This window comes from Pezoporus occidentalis, unplaced genomic scaffold, assembly GCF_034315485.1.
Source record: "Pezoporus occidentalis ecotype Australia unplaced genomic scaffold, CSIRO_AGI_Poc_V1 ctg3, whole genome shotgun sequence".
Classification (NCBI taxonomy): Eukaryota; Metazoa; Chordata; class Aves; order Psittaciformes; family Psittacidae; genus Pezoporus; species Pezoporus occidentalis.
Genome location: NW_026914940.1, coordinates 3,274,811 through 3,293,937, shown reverse-complemented (window position 1 = coordinate 3,293,937; position 19,127 = coordinate 3,274,811). Strand labels below are relative to the sequence as shown.

Sequence of the window (19,127 nt, the reverse complement as noted above, 5' to 3'; positions counted from 1 at the left end):
GTATAAAGATGCAGCAATAGCAAAGACAGAACAATAACTAACATGGTTCTGCCTCCAACAAAGCCTCTTCCAGGCATGGATGTGTCTGGAGACCACGCTGCAGTGTGTCATTAACACACTCATTCATGACTGTGCTTTGGCTGCAAGTGCAGGAAGAGTCCCTAAATTCTTCAGCAGTGAAGTACTGAAGCCAGACCAGGAGCTTACAATCACACCCCAACTGAAGCAGGGAAGTGAATTTAACTATTACACTACTTAAAGGTGACCCCTGAAGACAAACAGTGGATGAAGCATCAGGTTTCTATCAATAACAGTCCCATGCCTAACTCCCCCCCCCTTCCTCTTTTCTATCTGTGTGATGCAGAGATTCCAATGGCAGTTTAACAACTGCAGAGATAGCTTTACTTAGACAGGAGGGAAGCCAGTCAGAAAGAATTCCACAGCTGTTGTCTGCCAATAAATGAATGGCTACGGGGGTTATTCCATTTGTTTCATAGCGGATCATCTACCCCAAACAGACTGCTGGGTAATACAACAGCAACATTTACATTCCCTGTAAGAAAACCCTTTGGATATTTAAACAACTGCAGAAGTTATTTTATTCCTGCTGACAAAACTTCCAGAAAATTATCCCCAGTTTTAAGGAAAAGGCCCAGGTCTGCAGCATGTGAACACTGAAAAATCCATTTAATATTCATTTCAACAGCAGCTTTGAGGGGAAAAAGCCCCAACAAACCCCAAATTCCCCAAACTGCTGCATGTACAAGTTTGCCATGGCTGCTGCTCCCACCAAAACTGGGACTCTTGGAATACTGCAGAACCATGCAATGATAGCGGAAACACTGAGCACGAGCTTTAAATCACCTGCCACCATCAAGACAGGGTACACGTTCCACCAGGAAACTGGAGAAGGAGGTGGGAGATGAGAGGATCCCACACATACTTACTGGGCCCTGGAGACCTCCGTCCTCTCGGTCGATGCTGCTTCTGGAAAGCCGCACGTCGGGTTTCTAAAACAAAGGGTCAAGGTTTCACTCCATGCTTTGCTGAACTGATTCATGTAATTGAGACTCCAAAGCATTGTAAGGACAGGGAAATGCTGTTAAAAGCTGACACTGACAAACACAGATGTTATTTCATCCCAGTCTATGCACCCCCGCTGCTGCAACTGCTCCTGGCAGCCTCCTCAGCTGCTCCTCAGCCACCCATCCCCAGGAAATGCTGGTTGGAAACAGTGACAGTACCATTTCCCTACCACAACACTGGAAATCCTGCATTTGGGTTCTCTCAAAGGCAGCCAAAAGTGGGTTTAGAAATGATCTGCTTCCCAACAGCAGAACTGCAACCACGGGATGAGAAACACCGCGCATTAATTCCCGCTTCCTGACTGAGGATGGCTTATATGGACTTGGCTCCCTCGCCAAGCTGCAAATGGGGCCAATTACTGGAGCGCTTTAAACACTGCATTTGGATACAGAAAGCTAACGAAGACATCCAAATGCAGTGTCCTCCTGATACAAGGAGCAAGCGAATTTTTCTTTGATCTGTTTTAAGTGAGACACACAGAACCTGGTCATTTTCCTCCTCTTCCCAGCATATCATAGACTCATAGAAGAGTTAGGGTTGGAAAGGACCTTAAGATCATCCAGTTCCAACCCCCCACCCTCCCACTAAACCGTGTCACCCAAGGCTCTGTCCAGCCTGGCCTTGAATCCAGGTATATTTATTCTTTGAGGACAACACTGATTACATGGAAAGACAAAGGAAGAGTGAATGTGAAACACAGGTTAGCGATGATCTGAAGACCCAGGTTTTCTAAGCACACCAATTCTGGCACATAAATGCAAAGAGGATTTATCTGAGTCTTTAAGTCGCTATTCTATGAGACTGGATGAGGAGTTAATGAGAATGGGTTCATTCCAGATCTCCATCAGTGTAAATACAACTTCCTTCATATGTCTGTATGTGTAATAAATGAACACACACAGCATGAGAACGAACATCTTCTATGTAGGGAAATGTCGATGTGTAAATACTGTGACTAAACTCACCCCATGTTCTCTCAGGGTCAGTTTTGGGACAAATATATCTGCTTCTTCTTTACAACTACTCTAGATCCTTCTCCCTCTTTCCTTCTAGAAGCACTAAAGGCACAACCTGCTAAACGAGTCTAAACAGCCAGCAGGGCAGATGGCACTCGCAAAGATGAACTAATATTGCTCTTTTATCATTAAAACCAGTCCAGTTGTGCTGTGGCCTGTCAGAAGGGTTTATACTTTGGATTTTCATTCAGCCCTCCACTGACTGAGGCACAGCCAGAGACAGTCACTGCCTGAAAGAACCTGCAGCTGAAAAACAGACAAATCATAGGAGACAGGGAAATATTGAGCCCCACCTTAAACAGGGAGAACTGAAGCAGACACAAGCAGGAGCTTTCCCAGTGTTTTGCCAGGAATTTGTGACAAATCTTATGATGAAACCTACCACTGATTAATTTCCATTGGATTTCCTTTATTATGATGGATTTTTTACGCTTAAAGTCTCACTTGATATGGGTTTGTGAGATACTTCATTAGATATCCAAAGTAAGTCATGATTCTTACGTTTTTAAGCTGAAACAAACAACTACCCTTGTTCATCTAAGCATACAACTTACTCAATTTCTGTTACACTGGTGTTCACAATTTGCCTTTGTTTCATGTACGCTTCTGGTCAGGGAAGTGCCCAAAGTCTCTGGAAATAACCAAAGACTATTTAATCACATGGGGTTTGGATCCTCTCTGCACTTTCAATAACTCATTACTCCAGAAACGCACCTAAAGCAGACTCCAAAGATAACAAAATACTGAGCATTGTAAAGATTCAGAAGCACAAGACCATGCACTATTCCAAACCACAGTTTTTCTGTATTATAAGGCAGAAGTTAAATTAACAGGCACAATATCCATCTCCTGCCCTCCCTGTCTTACTAAGGCCCTCCCTGTCTTACTAAGGCCCTCCCTTTCAGCATCTAAACTCTCCAAACACCCAATTCTACAACCTCACATCACAACTACTCAACTCACCCACAGCAGCAGCTGTGCAGCACAGGAGTAGACTTCAGGACATCCCATACAGGATACAAGCACCCACCTACAGTCTAAGCATTGTTTCACGGAAAGGTTGTAAATACACATAAAATATGACTAAAATGAGCATTATTAACTTTACACACACTTGCTGCACACACTGCAAACCAACATAAGGAGCCCTGCTGATCACCACCCCCAGGCAACCGAAGCCATGGACGGTGATGGTGTTGCCCAGGCTCTCCAAGACCCTGATCTGAAAACAAAGACACCAAGTGCCAATGGGTAATGGCAAACCAGAGGGTCCACTGCACAGCTGCACAACCCACCTGCATCTTGGTGATCTGCGTATTGGCATCTTAAAAGTAAGGAGAGATCTATGATCAAACTCCCAGTGTATTTTAAAGTCTTATGTAGCAGCAATTCTTATGCTTCTAAGGTGGAGAGCTTTAACTCCAGCCCCTCATGCTGCCATTAAACAGCAACAGAGTGTTGAACTTTTAATAGTGAGGTCCTTCAGATGTGCATAATGCAACACTGTCTAGATCAATCCATAAAAGACTGTTCTGACCTGTTCCATACTTTACACACCATTTTACAGCATCTTCCCAGAGCTCTCTCTTGTCCAGGCTGAAGCTAAACAGTGGCCAACTGATGACAAACCATCTCCCAGTGAGTTTCATGCTCCTGCTACAGTGGGTCTTCTCAAGCATAAAACTAAAGCATGTTTATTGCGGAAGTGCCAACTGTAGTAAACTAAAATCAAAGTTTAAACAAAGTCTTTTCTGCTTCATAGAATCACAGAATGGTTCGGGTTGGAAAGGACCTGAAGATCATCCAGTTCCAACCCCCTGCCATGGGCAGGGACACCTCACACTAGACCATGCAGCCCAAGACTCTGTCCAACTTGGCTTGCTATATTCATTACAGATACATACTTAAGGGAGGCACTATATTTTGTTACAATCTTGCAGAAAATCAAAATCCTTCAAAAGTCAATGGATTTTTCCTTAATAAAAAGTCTTCCATCTGAAATCTCTGGAACCGTGTAGAGGACTTTTCAGACAGGATGCCTGTGTTGACAAACTGGAACATCATCTACTTTAGTTCCACTATTACTGGTTACTCACTAATAAAAGAACATGTAAGTCTCAGCATTCCCAGGCCATGCCAGATTATAATGTCTTGGTGGGATTTTCTCAGGCTAAAAACCGAATCCTTATTTTAGCAGCAGTTCCCATCCATTCCATTTGAATTGCAGTTCTCAGTGTCAGAAGAGGGCAAAACCACAACTATGTGGGAATTTCAGCAAAAAACCCAGCCCCAAACCCGATAAGGAAACTATGTGAGTTATTTCTTCTTAACTTATCACAGGAAAGGACTATACATTTCTCAGGACAACACTGTTTGGTCTGCTAAGGAGTTACTATATATATCATATATATCTCTTTATTCTACGTGATTAAAAATCATGCCACATAACAGCAAGAAGGCCACAAAAAAAGGTTCAAACTGGAAACTAAATATGAATGAGGAAGCAGGTAATTAAACAGAAGAGTTCTGCAGTGTTCAGAGCTAGTTAGTGACAGTGCCAAAAGTCACAGCATAAAATCACTCACTTCACTCTAGAGCTGAACTTCAAAGATCCCCCTGAAAAGATACAGGATGATAGCTTCTTTCCCTACAACGTCTGCAAAGCAAACTAACTCACTACTGGTTCAGGAGGCTCTTGTGGCATCATCACCACTGGCTTCGTGCCTGGGGTTACAGGTGATTCTGTCCAAACCCACAACTGAAAGCATTCACAGGGAGGCATCTGAAATTGTTTTAAGTCAATGAATTAAGGTATTTGCTTTTAAATGAATTCTGTACACAAAAAGTCAGGGCTGGAAGACTGAGATACACACACTGTGGCTCTAACGGAGTTATTTGATTATTATGGGCTGATTTTGTGTGTGAACAAAGACCACAGAGGACAGCTAGTGCTGGACATAAGTGCAAGTATCACAGCATGCACGCCAGACTGCAGGGTAATGGGCTGAATCATAGAACGGTTTGGGTTGGAAGGGACCCCAAAGCTCATGCCACTCCAGTCCCCTGCCACGGGCAGGGACACCTTCCACTAGAGCAGCTTGCTCCAAGCCCCTGTGTCCAGCCTGGCCTTGAACACTGCCAGGGATGGGGCAGCCACAGCTTCTCTGGGCACCCTGTGCCAGCACCTCAGCACCCTCACAGGGAACAACTTCTGCCTAAGAGCTCATCTCAGTCTCCCCTCTGTCAGTTTTAAGTCATTCTCCAACTTGTCCTATCCCTGCATGTCCTTGTAAAAAAACCCTCTCAGTTTTCTTGTAATCCTGTTTAGGTTCAGGAGGGCTCCTGTAAGGGCTCCCTGAAACCTTCTCTTCTCCAGGCTGAACAACTCCATCTCTCTCAGCCTGTCTTTTAGGTGCAGTGAGCTGCAAATGCCAGCAGTAGAAACCATTCATGACTGTGGAGCTCTGCTTCTGGTGATGGAGGTTGTCCATTCTGCTTCTATATGCCATTATGCACAAGTAAAATCTTGATTAATCTTCATCAGTTTCATTTTTTTGGGGTATGATCAAAAAATAGCTCATGAGAAAGTGCAGAATGAGACTTCATGAATTTCTTGTGCTATTGCCTGTATGTAACAGTGCAAGAAGGTATTCAAATGTCTCAGGATATAAATGAGTGAAAACCTCAGCCCAGGAGACTGAAGCACATAACACTGCAGACAGCAAGACTCCTTACACAGAAGGCCAATCAGACTTCCACTTGTTTGATGTGACATGTTTGTACTGGAACCGTCGCACCCCTCCACCTTCATAAGCCTGAACAGACACCATATTCATCAGTGATCTGCATCAAGCTTTAAGCTCAGTGTCTACTGCTTTTAGCTTTAGCTTCCTCAAAAATAATTCAGCTATTTCTGTCCTCCTCCTTGGAGATGCTGATACCCAAAGCACTTTTATCACAGGACCATGAAAGCCCCAGGGTCCATTAAGGCTACCAGACTAGTGTGAAAAAGTGCCCGCCCCCCATTTCTCCTGATGGATTTAGTGGTACAATTTAAAATTGAGCACTTCTTTACACTTCAGTTTTTCCACAACAGATTTATTTTCATTCAGGAGTTTCCCATGAAGAGGATTCTGTTTGTTTTCTCTTTTTTACAGCAGAATTCCAGCATTCAGGATTCTCTAAAGGCTGCAGCTTGCAAACCAAATTCCTCCTTTCAAGTATCAAGCTACGTGTTCTCAAAGGACCAGATTCAGGCAAACTGCTTACACAGATAACAACCTCCCCAAAGACTGGCCCATTTCCATTTCAATGCCACTGCAATTTAATTCTTCATCTGGGGTGTCTCTTCTAGCATACAGCATTAGTTGCTGTTTATACACATACTAACAGGCTTTGAGTTGTATTTCTTCCCTGTAGAAGCAGCAACCAAGCCATGAGCAAGCTGGTGTTACAAGAACTGTACTAACAGAAACCCCACTGAGGATTTTTCTTCTTGTTGCAGTGTCTGACATTACACGATTTGTAGTTGCTCCCCTGTGAGTCCAATTCTTACATGGCAGGAGTGAGATGTACTGCAGGAGTACCGCGTCAATAGAGCTGGTTTTGCAAGCAGCCAGTTTGAGCTGAGAACCCTCCACTGTATGGTCACAGAAGTTAGAAATTAAAGCCTGGCTCTTCCCTCTCCATTGTTCTTTGTGCTCAAAAGGAAAAATATTCTGAAACCTGCCTATAGCAGGCAAGGGAGACCCAGACTTGGGCAAACTATTTAATCACAAGCTAAGGGGTTAGAGCAGGAAGCCGTCTCAAAGCAAGAGACATGACATCGATGCTTCTCTTCCCTACATCACCTGCAGTGAAATTAGGGAAGACCCTTCTCCCAAGGGAAGAAATGTCACTTGTCACTCCTTAGAGGACAGGGTAAGGAGCATGTGCCTGTCATGTATGGATTATTTCTATACCGGACCTGTGTCTGCACTCTCAGGTATAGACTGTGGATATCCTTCAGGAGATCTGCAAGTCCTCCAACAAAGACTTTCTCACCATCTCGATTTCTTCAGGGCTAAACCTAGAAAACCACATTTCTTACCCAAGAAACACCCATCTATAAACCAAAGATTCCTCTGACACACATCCTGCTGTGGGCTCAAATAGACCCTGCGGCTCTCATTAGCTTGTTTAGCTTTTGACACAGTATAATCTGTAACAGGCATCAAAGTATAAACCCCAAAGTCAAAACATTAGCACAGAAAGAAAAAGAACTGAAGTCTCTTATGGATTCCTCCAATTCCACATTTTGGCCATTGAAGTTCATGCTTATTGCACTCAAACTTACCCCGTTTCTTGCCTTTCTAACCCTTTAAGGGTTTACATCAACCAAATCCAGCTCTGTCAAACCTGTACAGCTGCTCACAAGTTCATCAGTGCTACTTCTCCTTTGAACAGGGGGTGGCAATAGGGATGGTGCCTCCTCGCAATACAAACTTAGACATAATGAAAACACAGTAATTCTTTCCCAAAAATATGCTCGGACTGAATCAAAGGGAAAATGATCAAGTCCCTCCTCAAAGAGCCATCTGGGGGATGGTAAACATCCTAATGGTCCAGAGACTGAACCAAACTACAATAACAAACACTCCAAACAATCACTATCTGTTCTGCAGGAGAAAGCCAGAAAGCTTTCTTCAGCAAGTTCCCACACAATCTCCTGCCACCTGCCATCACAATGCCTTGTTCTCAGTAAGAGATGCAAACCTCAAAGAGCTCTTGACCACCTCCACTGACAGTGGGATCAATTTGACCTTCTGGGCTTGTGAGAATCGCAAGCAAGAGGTAGCACTCGAGACTGGAAAAGTTAATGCCTAAATTAGGGAAGAAATTCTCATCTCTCCTCCCCCTTGTCATAAACTGGACAAAGCAATCTGGGTACTGTGGTTTCTTCACTAGAATCCAATGGTAAACCACAAATTCCCAAGTGCACTCACAAGGAAACCAGCCAAAAGCAACCTTCAACATCCTTTAATCAAAAGTAACACCTTAACTCCATAATGTAGATCCTGGCTTGAACATGTACTGGACATGGGGGCATCTATTAGTACCTCTCAAGAGCTAGTAGAGCTTTATCCTACCTTGGCTGTCTTCACAGCCATTGGCTGTTCTGAGCAGTTCTGAATACCACACATAACTAAACCCCTGAGAGACTAAGACAATTCAATTGGCAAGGAATAAGGTCCTGGTAACAGCATCTACATAAAAGATCTGCTCTCCATTCCCACCCACTGGCTTCCTGCAGAGTAAAACATGAATTCTTATTCTCAAGGAACTCAACATCCTAGCTTCAAGATCCCTTAAAAACTGTTTCAATTGATGAGAGACAATCAGGACCAGCAGCTTTGGTGTCTAAAATAATTCATCTGTACAACTAAGAATGTGCCTAAGAACAGCTCCAGATGGTGCAGAGAACTCTTACAGAAACCACAGATCATTATCATCACCTGGTGCAGTGGAAGATGTCCCTACCCATGGCAGCAGAATTGGATCTAGATGAGCTTTAAAGTCCCTTCCAACCCAAACTGCTCTATGATCTGCTTTAAACAGAGAGCACATTTATGCTTCCAAGCCGAAGCAATCCTAAAATACTTAGAATTCCTTGAAAGCTTGTACCAAACATGTGCCTGATGTTTGTCACAGCCCGTAGCACATCACTGGATATTATCGACCTGTGAGATGAAGATCACAAGCCCACAGGCTCCTCAGCATGAGCCTATAGAGAACAACGTGCTACCACCATCTTCTGCATCTGCAGCCAGCAGTCTCAAGTAAGAGAACTTTAACACAGAACTTGAATTCTGACAACTGGAAGCCAGAGTTGAACTAAAACCATACACTAGTGGCAGTGATACCAAGAAAACATGGAATTGCAGAGAAACAGCAACAGGAGATCCCATTTTCCAATGCATTTCTTCTTCCTCCTCTTGGTGAGGGCTTCCCCATACCTTACAGAGCTCTCAAGTTTCTTCCCACTAACATTACCCCTCTAGTGCAAGTCTGCTTGCAACTCTTCCTATAGTCTTAGATGGCTGATAGCTGTCCCTTTTTTAGGGGGGGAGTATGCACAGATCTATCTCCTTAAGAACAAAGAGGCAATCTCCAGATTGACACAAAATTGTACTCACGATTTCCCACACATAAATAAATACTCAGCTGGGTAAAATGAGATTCATTAAACCCCTGAGCTCTTCCAGGTATTTGAAATACAGGACTCACTGTTCAACGCTTGGTGTAAACACTGTTTCCAAACCTACATTTTGGTAGGCACCCCTGTGTTCTCAGTACACATTCTTATTTCACAGAAGTGAGCAGTGTTAGCAAGCTGCAATACAAAAGGAAACATCAGAATGAATTTGGAAGCACTATGGAATGATGTGTTACCAGGAATCGTTCCTCTTTTTCGAGCCAGCGCTGATCTTCTTCCATCTCTTGTTGCTGTCGTATCAACCTCTCCTCCATAAGATGTGTGGGTAGAACCTGGCTCATTCCTCTTATGTCCAAAGTGCCTGAATCCTACAAACCAGAGTAAGTTTATTCAGTCTCACAAATGAGAAAGCAGCTGCAAGAATTTAAGAGATTATAAAAGAACACATTTTAAAAGGGCAAATGCACAACAGCCGTCGAGCAGAGCTCCTTCAACCCCTTATAAACTGAAGCAGAGCATCAGAGGAAACCCTTTCCCACGAGGAACATTTTATCTTGCTCCTTATCAGTGGAACCGAAAAGATTTGGAGAATTCTGTTCTGTGTTTCAGTAACTTTGTCACTTCATACACTGCACTTCATTTAAGCTGGACAACAAATCCAGATCTATCAATTTTGGTTTCTTGGTCTTGAGCAATAATAGAATCATAGAATCACAGAATAGTTAGGGTTGGAAAGGACCTTAAGATCACCCAGTTCCAACCCCCCTGCCATGGGCAGGGATGCCTCACACTAGACCATGTCACCCAAGGCTCTGTCCAACCTGGCCTTGAACACTGCCAGGGATGGAGCATTCACAATCTCCCTGGGCAACCCATTCCAGTGCCTCACCGCTGAAAAGCATCTAACAGAATCCAACACCAGAACAGTTTCGAGACCAGATCACTGTCTGTTCTGGAAACAGTTACAAAGAAGCCTCCCATCCTTCAGCTTTGCTGGGAATCTCCCACGAGAGGTATTTTTAGACAGTAATGATATTGCATATTTTTACATGACTGTTCCCATCTCTATTAACAGCAATAAATTCCAGTAAAGCCTTCTTTTAACAAACATGAAATACTTGCTATCACTCACTCAGTTAAGATATAAGTAATATCTCCATCAAGATTTTGTATAAAGAGCACACTTATAAGAAATCCTATTTACTGTACAGAGTGCAACAAGAGATGTGTCACTTCACGATACCTCCATGTTTGGTTGCCACACTGATATTTCCTGAGGCCGATGGTTCCAGGCATCTGTCTGATCCAAGAGAGAAGCCTGCCCTGGATAAATGCTGCCTGCCATGGCTGGTATTCCATGAGAACCAGGGTAGCCAGACACCTTTGAAGGGAGGTGAAAAACCCAAAGATAAAGTTACATTAATAAGACCTATCCTTTCCCATAATTAATAGCTTCCACCACCCAAGGAAGCAATATGAGAGTGCAGAAATGACTCAATTCAAGCAGTCACTGAGAGGGAGGAGGGGAAGCAACAGCAGAAGGAAGCTGAGCCAAAATATGAGACAAAACCCCCTTTTTTGTCTTTAAGGATGCTTATTGTAACTTAATAGCAACTATTTGAGAATAACTATAAGGGTATATATGTATACCTATATATAACTTCTGAGGATAACTAGAACTATTTGAGGATACCTATCAAAACAGCAGCATTAGAAAGCGCGTTTTAACCTCTGTCAAGCAGATCAAAGTCTTCTGATGACCAAAGATAAATCTACTGATACATTTAAAAGAGCTACACATGCAGAGCTCATACTCAAGTTACCAGGAGCCCGCAAACATCACCCTACAGAGCCATATAAAAACACACCCTCTGCTGCAGGTTACAAGCTTAAGACTCAAGTGACAGCATGTAATTAGTGTTCTCAGCTGTGTGGCCTGAGAACTTCTCCACAGGAGAATCAAAGTAGGTTTAATAGTCTGAAGTCCTCATTAAAACAATGAAAGCCTTCCCCTCCCCATGGAATAAAGGAAGTCTCAACTGAGCCTGCTCTATGTGACTAGCTTTGAACAAACCTGAGAATGCTTAAAGTACTTTCGTGACAACCTTTTGCTTTAAATGTCTTCAGCAGGATTAAGAAGAAAAGCAAAACCTCTGAGTGTGTGATGTGGTAGATCTAAAGGCAGCTATCAGCCAACAGAAAACAGAAATGGGACAGAGAAACATCAGGGAGCAGAGGATCAATAAGCCAAAGAAAAGCCCAGTCAAAGCTGGTTTGTGGCGTAGCACAAATGTTAACACGAACACCACATTCCTTTGATAAATAGGGAAATGTCTGATGTGTTTCACTGCAGCCTCAGGAATCTGAGATGAAAATATTTGCCATCTGGAGGAAACCTGCCAGGCTCACTTTGGGATTTGGTCTGGTGTAAAACAAAACCCATCGAACACAACGGAATGACTATAAACTGCGCAAGGAGCAAATCAATGCCACCAACTGCAACTGAGTTATAAACCCCACACAGCAAAAGACACATGCATGGCATTACAAATATAATACCTGGTAATGATTTGGCTGTACCATGTGCTGTGGACTTGGATAAAACCCTTCACTGGATCTCGGACTGGGGTAACCAGGCCTACTGGGCTGTAAATGTAATGGAATTGTTAGTCTTTAGAAACAGGAAACTGGAACCAGAACATTTACAGGTGGTGCATCACAGCAGCAAGCTCAAAAGAAACCCTCAATAAACACTCTAAAAAGACTAATATTTCTTTTAAACAACTAAAATAAAGTTTTCCTCCATCTTTACTTGGAAATGGCTGGATTATTTGCAGGTATGTCAATAAACAACACTTGCTCTGTCAGTTCTTTGTGTATATTTAATTGCTTGCACTAAATGACCCGCTCTGCGCTGTTCAACTCTAGAGACAGCATCAGCTAAGAACATAACTCTTCGATCACGTTTCCAGGTGCAAACAGAGCAGTGTTTCTAAGCTTACAATGTGCAGCACATAAAGGTTTGCCATTAATTTGTTGCTTTTGTGCCTGTTCCCAAAAGTAAATTCTTTTGCTTCGGTCTGAACACAAATCAAACTGGTTTAGCAGTTTGCATAGCACGAGCATTTCCATGTGCTAAGTCTGAGGGTTAAAGTTAGTTCTGAGCATTCACTTCTGTGTAACCAACTGGCTCGACATGGAAGGTGCTTTTGATCATATTCTGGACTCCATGGGCACTTCAGTATCCACGCTTTGGTTCTGCAACCCGTTCCTAGCCAAGAAAAAACAGGACAGAACTAGCTCCTATTAGAAACAACAGCTAAAGAACACCTATCAGGAGCCTTTAACTGATTGTCTTGCTTTACCCCTTCAGGAGAAAGGCAACACTTTACACACAATAAAACGAGATGTATAATCACAGGAAAGCAGGAGGAAAGACACCAGGAATTCTGACAGCACTATTACAGGAGCCTGGTTTTCCATGCATGTTGAACAGATCATCCTTTTGCTAGGGCAGGTACAGGAATTTCACACTACTGAAAGAAGTAACGTTGGGAAATGTTGTTCTGAACAACAGACTTTCATCTTCCAAGCAGAACTGCTCTGTTATTTTGGTTGATATTCACCTCTAATGGTGTACATATGTTTATATATGTATTTTTTGCCTGAGTAAGAGTGCTGCTGTGTGTTTCAGGAGGAGTAAAAGCAACCAAAGAGGGAAAAACAGCCTCCAATTGTTCTGCAAATGGGCTCCTTCAGTCCTTCTGGTGACCAAAACATTGCTTTCAGATTGTAGTTTTATCATCACTTCAGCATGTGTCAGCATTCTGTACTAGGATATTTCCCGTCTTAGGTTTCTAATGGAAATCACTGTGAATACAGGCAATATCATTGTACAAATTGTGATACCTGTGAATCATTTGAAAATGTGTAGTTTAAGCCTATAAATAAACTGGGGTTTAAGACCTGTAACAACCTGAAAAACTTATAATGAATTGGTGGATTTAAAAATCAGTTGTCACCATTAGAAAATTAGACAATAACTTAAGAGATACTCAAAATCTCCTATCCATGAAACTCAGCTTGTTCAAATGACATTTGTATGTGCATCCAGGTTGGACGGGGCTTGGAGCAACCTGCTCTAGTGGAAGGTGTCCTTGCCTACGGCAGGGGGCTTGGAAGCGGATGAGCTTTAAGGTCCCTTCCAACCCAAACCATGCTCTGATCTATATTTTACACAAAAAATACTGTATAAAAAACCTAACCAACAACTGCATTGCTCAGACAGTGAGGATGTATTGACCCACTCAGAAAGATACGCAGTGGTAGAATTAATGTCAATCTTAACACATCTTAACACACAGTCAAATGTTTGAGTTTATACATCACACCTAAAGCTCTAAAGATAATGTCTAATATGGCATAGCTCATATATTACATTAGTATAAGGTACTTATTCATATACTACATTAGTAAAAGGTACTTATTCTGTTTGGATTAGCCCCAAAGCTTCAAGAGTAAACAAATTCTTCAAATAAGGTTGTAATAATCAAATAGCACATTGTTTTAGTTTATGCAGTTTATCTGCTTCTGTAACTGGGAACATTATCCATTTACATATACAGCAGATCCTGCTGGTTGATCTCAAATGAATAAAGAGGTTGATGGATTGTTTGCTGCTTTTAACTCTGAAATGAAAGCAGCAAGTCCACTGCCCGTATTTCCTGATTGCCATAAAGCTATCAAAACACAGAACCAAGCCCAGAAATCTATCAGGCAACAACGTGGGGATGGGGAAACAGGACAAAAGAGGTTGCCTTCCTAGAATGGCTGGGGATGTGTGCGACAGAAGATGCCACACGAGTACCACTGACACCATTATTGGTGATCAGGATACAGATAATATTCCACATTGCAGTGGTGACTGCATAAAATGAAACGTTTCAAAATACAGGCTCAATCCTTTAAAGTGCTAAATAATTCAGACGAGGAGACAAGTTCCTGAGAGATGAGAGCGCTCAGTAACTGGTGAGGTTAAGACTACCACAGCTGCAGAACACATCAGCGACATACAAACAGGACAGACATGTAATGAAACAAAATTAAGTGGAAACTAAGCCACAGAAGGTCTTTGGAAGCAACCCCCTAATTTTCTGTCCAGAGTAAGGAAAATGAAGTTAGTTCATTTCTATCCTCTCACAGATGTGTTATGAATAAACACACTGGTCTGGAACTCGCTGCTAATGTTTTGTGAGTGCTACAAGAATGAAGATGAAAAAGCCAGGAAACAATTTTGTGGCAACTATGGTAGGCTTTTACAAGTTAAACAACAAGAGACAGAAACTATATGGTAATACAATATTATCACATAATGTGATATCATAGCATGGATCAGTTCTAGTAACAGTTCCAGGTAGAGCTGGGTCATTTCAGGCAAGTATTAGCAGATGATGACAAAATTTGCCATTGTTTGAATGAACCCATCAAAGGAAGCTTTGAAGCAACACACACACATAACTTGCAGGCTTAGCTACCTTGGGAGGAGCTTCGTCTGATCCTCCTGAGTCCCAGGATACTGTGACTTGCCGCCTGGATTCCATTCTCATTCGTTCTTCTTGCTGCAGCTTCTCTTCCTCCAGTATTGTACTAAGAAAAACGTATTACAGTTAAGTAAAACTCCAGTTCCACGCCTAAGAAACCTCTCCCCAGAGCTCTCACATTTTCAGACTGATGAACACCATCCACCAAAGCGACTGAGCACTGAAACACAAACTTCACTTGTTAACAGCTCTTTTGATGTGTAACTACAGACAGAAACCCTCAAAGACAGTAAACCGAGCGCTTACTTGCATGAAAAGTTATTTTACACAGAAAAATAATTCTACTGAATTGCTGCAAAGGTTCAAACCTCAAAATGTCCTTTCCTGACACTCAAACAGAGCTTCAGATCACTGGGATTTTGTTCTCTTTTAAGCAAAGCAGTCACACACACACACACACACACACACACACACAGAGTTTTAAATACGATGTTCTCTTACATTTTAGCCTAGCCAGGAACACATTCAGCACACTCATTTAGCAAACCAGAAATAGCTGACGGTATTCACGCCGCTTCTCAAACATTCAGGTCAAAAGGCTCCGTTTTCAACAAAGCAGAAGACAGCAGTAAAACTCGTTTGCTACTTACCACTGTTCTGACTATTAAAAAGCCTGTTTGAAGTCCAACGTGATACGGCTGCCCCCACAGCCAGCCTCCTCCCAGCTCTGCTATGTGGATTATTAACGTTGGATATTTGCCATTTGAAAACTACTCAGAATGAAGCTTTGGAAAGAGGGAGCTGCAAGTCCGCTGGAGCTGCACGCTACAGGGGTAGTCTGGAGATGGGAGCAGGGAGGATTATTTACACATCGCTATCCCCCAGGGCAAAGATAATCCCGGGAAGGAGCTATTCCAGCTTCTTTATCGCTCCAGAGTTTCCAGAAACAAAGCTAGGTCCTGAGTTTATAATCTCCTGCTCAGTCTGCTAAATAACCACCCAGAATTACTCATGCAGGGGGATGAGATCAACTACAGCAATCTATTCTAATCTTGGAACTTTGCTGCTTACTTCAAGAATAAATTCCTGCTTGGCTGGAGACAGGAACTTTGCTTTCCCCTACTCAGCCAAAACACCAAACTATCTATGCCACTTCTGAAAAGCAGAGAAGTCATCTCGTCTCACTGCAGCTAAAGCAAGTTTACAAGCATTGCTGCAATTTCAATCCATCATTGCTAAAGGAACACAAGAATGTGAAAGAAAAACAAAATCATACAAGTTATTTGCAAAAGTCATCTTGATAAAGATACCAAAGAAACAAAGCTACAGGGAACTAAAGAGAGAAAATCCTTCTATTTTACCTCTTTCTTCCTCCAGAATAAGGAAAATGCAGCGTTCCCTATTTGAACCCATAAAGAACTATCAAAAAAACACTGTTTCAAAGCTACGTCACACTTCAGCCATTCAGCATGCATTTTTATGTAGCACAAGAAATCAGTCAATGCGCATCCACAGCCACGAACCATGATTATGATCTTTCAAGGAATACCACGAGATTTAAAGAAACCCACAATAAAGGACCTCCATCCAGACACTGCAGGAATAAACCCCAGCTTCCTAACAAAGCTGTTGATACAGCAGTTGCTCTCATCCGAGCAAAGGAGTGGAACAGCATTCAGCTAAAAGCAGCCAACTATATTTAAAGATGGCTTACTGACAATCTGGGGCCATGGGTCTAACTTGCCACACCACAGTCCTGCTTTTCCATTAAAAGGAATATAATCCCAGTATATATCTGCCTTGCTATTGAAGCCATTTTATCTACAGTGTCAAGGTATTCAATATAATACCATTAACTTAAATCACATCACATTGGAAATGACATATTTCTACTGAAATAACTTCCTTTTCATACTACAGGCTCAGCTTTTTGCCTTACAACCCTAATTCATCCCATCCTGCCCGTGCCACTGGGAGATCCTTTCCCCAGCAAGGAGCCTGGTCAAAGGCTCATCAGCTGCAGCCAAATTTGTACTCAGATGCCCTTAAGTACTGCTGACAAGGATATAAAATAGAAATGCCTCAGAGCAGCATTACTTGAAAAAACACAAGGAATATAAATGACTCACAGAAACAGCTTTGTTTTTCCAAAGGGAAGACCAATCCATAGAGGCAGGAAAAGCATGCCAAGAGATATTTCTGACCTTTTCTCAGTGCAGCTGCTCCAAGTACTCTGAACAGTTTATTAGGATTTGCAGAAGGTCAGGGAAGTCAAATCTAGGCATATTTTCCCAAACTGAATGTATTTTTAGCAGCAGAAAGGAGCAAGAAGAGATTCTATTCATGTAATGGCTCTAGTAAATCCTACGGTAGAACGAACTTAACTCATCCTCTTGGCTAGGTTATGTCTGATGCAAAATCTCAGCTATTAGAAGTTTGTGTAACTGATAAACTGCTTTAACTTACAAAGAATCTCTGCACTGAAACTGTCATCGAGAAGGAAAATTCTACTGGGAGATTCAGGAATAGCTGAAGTACCAAAATGTACCCTTACATTTCAAAAGGCACAGCAAGACCACTGTTTGCTGCTGGGGTGGTGCAGGAGCCCACAGGAAGCACTGACCCCAAACAAGCAGCTCATTCTTTTCTCTCTGTAGTCTTCAGCCATCAGAAATGCAAAGCTGGATGCAGAGGAAGAGATTTTTGAGGACTGCTCCAATTTAAAAGCACTTTCATATGGATTGGGGATTATTCCTAAAGGTCACTATCAAGGAGCAAGAGGCTAATGAAGCATTTTACAGCCTCCAACACGCAGTTCAAGTATGAGTTAAAGTATCTTCTGACAGGATGCCACGAAAGGAGAGGACTCAAACTGCCCCCACTCTAATCAGTTTTGTTTCTTTAATTTATAAGAACATTTCAGGACCTCCATCAAATGCAGTCACACAAAGGCTCAAGTCCAGTTCTCAATTATCTGTTGTCACAGAAACAGACTTGAAAAATATGAATTGGTCTTTTTCCCCCCTTTTTATTCTTTTTAGAGCTGCATTTAATGTGATCCACAGCACTGGGATGCTCCTGTTAAAACCTGCGCTTCTTCATCGGTGACCAAGAGAGCACAGTCTCAGCACAGCAGTGATACCACTGCTGCTCATCCTGCTATTTTTAGGAAGAAGGGTTAGTGATAGGTACCTTGAGCAAAATCCATTCAATGATGCTGTGAAAGTGTCATGTAATTCCATTAATTTGAAAGCTCAAATTAACCTTCAATGCAAAATAACCACCCCAGTTTTAACAGAATCACCATCCAAAGGCACATTCAGGGCACCACAAAACAAGCACAAATCTGGGAGCTGACTGTTAAGGAAGCCTGAGAGTACCTTGCTGCTACCTTAGCACACTTGCAACACATTGAAGGTAGCAAAGAATATATTACATTTAATAATACAATGATGTATGGGAAGTGTATGGTTACAGTGAGTGCATGATTATAGTATAGTGAGTGTATGATTATAGTATAGTAAGTGTATGGTCACAGTAAGAGCCCAGGAGTTACTCTGAAGGAGAATGCTGTAAAAGTGATACTGCATGACCTGGGTACACTCAACACTTTGCAAAGGGCCTTTCATATTATTTACCATGCAGTGCAAGACTAAAAATCTCTTCCACACCACATCAAGGCAACACATGCTTCCTGATGAAAATACCCCAGATGCTAACCCTGGCCTAGTCAGTGATGGAATCACAGGAGTAGCAGGGTAACACCTCATTTAACTTCACCCCCACAAAAAAGAAGGGTCCTAGGATCATAAGAGGAATCAATTTTGGAAGTCCACAATTCACCCATTTGCTTCGGTGTTTGTTGTGAAGATTCACCCCTATCCGCTCTGGACAGATGAAATGCTGTAAGATACGAGGGCTTATTACTACTCTGATAACACTACATAAATTCAACAGAAATCAGCATCTTTGCATTGCACAATCAGCTGCAAACAAAGTTTGTGCAAAGCAAATGTTACTATGGAATGGGAAAAGCAACAAATAACAGAGAGGACATGAAATGCTTATGCTCACATCAGGGCTATTGCAGATGCAGAAAAGAAGTTGTTTCCCAAAGCCACGGACTTTTCCTCATTAAGACAGAGGTGCTGTATCACTGGCTTCAAGCAAACAACTCAGTCTGCTCTAAGCTTGGAAAGAGTGCCCTGGATGGGATCCAGAATGAGCAGCAGCAGCAACATCACACAGACAAGGCCACCAGGGAAATGACTTGTTTTTGCAAGTTCATGG

At 42.3% G+C, this 19,127-nt stretch overlaps 1 protein-coding gene across 27 annotated transcripts in view; it reads right to left on the bottom strand.

The window, feature by feature from the left end:
* PTK2 (protein tyrosine kinase 2) overlaps positions 1-19,127 on the bottom strand; it is a 200,993-nt gene that overhangs the window by 9,277 nt on the left and 172,589 nt on the right. For 18 of the 27 annotated variants that reach the window (XM_062626924.1, XM_062626925.1, XM_062626931.1 and 15 more), the window contains 5 exons: positions 14,832-14,943; positions 11,857-11,943; positions 10,541-10,678; positions 9,534-9,665; positions 948-1,010 (listed from right to left, as the gene is read on the bottom strand). In XM_062626924.1, coding sequence (XP_062482908.1) covers positions 948-1,010; positions 9,534-9,665; positions 10,541-10,678; positions 11,857-11,943; positions 14,832-14,943 — 532 coding nt within the window. Of the gene's footprint in view, positions 1-947; positions 1,011-9,533; positions 9,666-10,540; positions 10,679-11,856; positions 11,944-14,831; positions 14,944-15,487; positions 16,137-19,127 lie in introns of those variants that run through there. The other 9 variants (XM_062626911.1, XM_062626912.1, XM_062626915.1 and 6 more) reach the window with 2 other exon arrangements.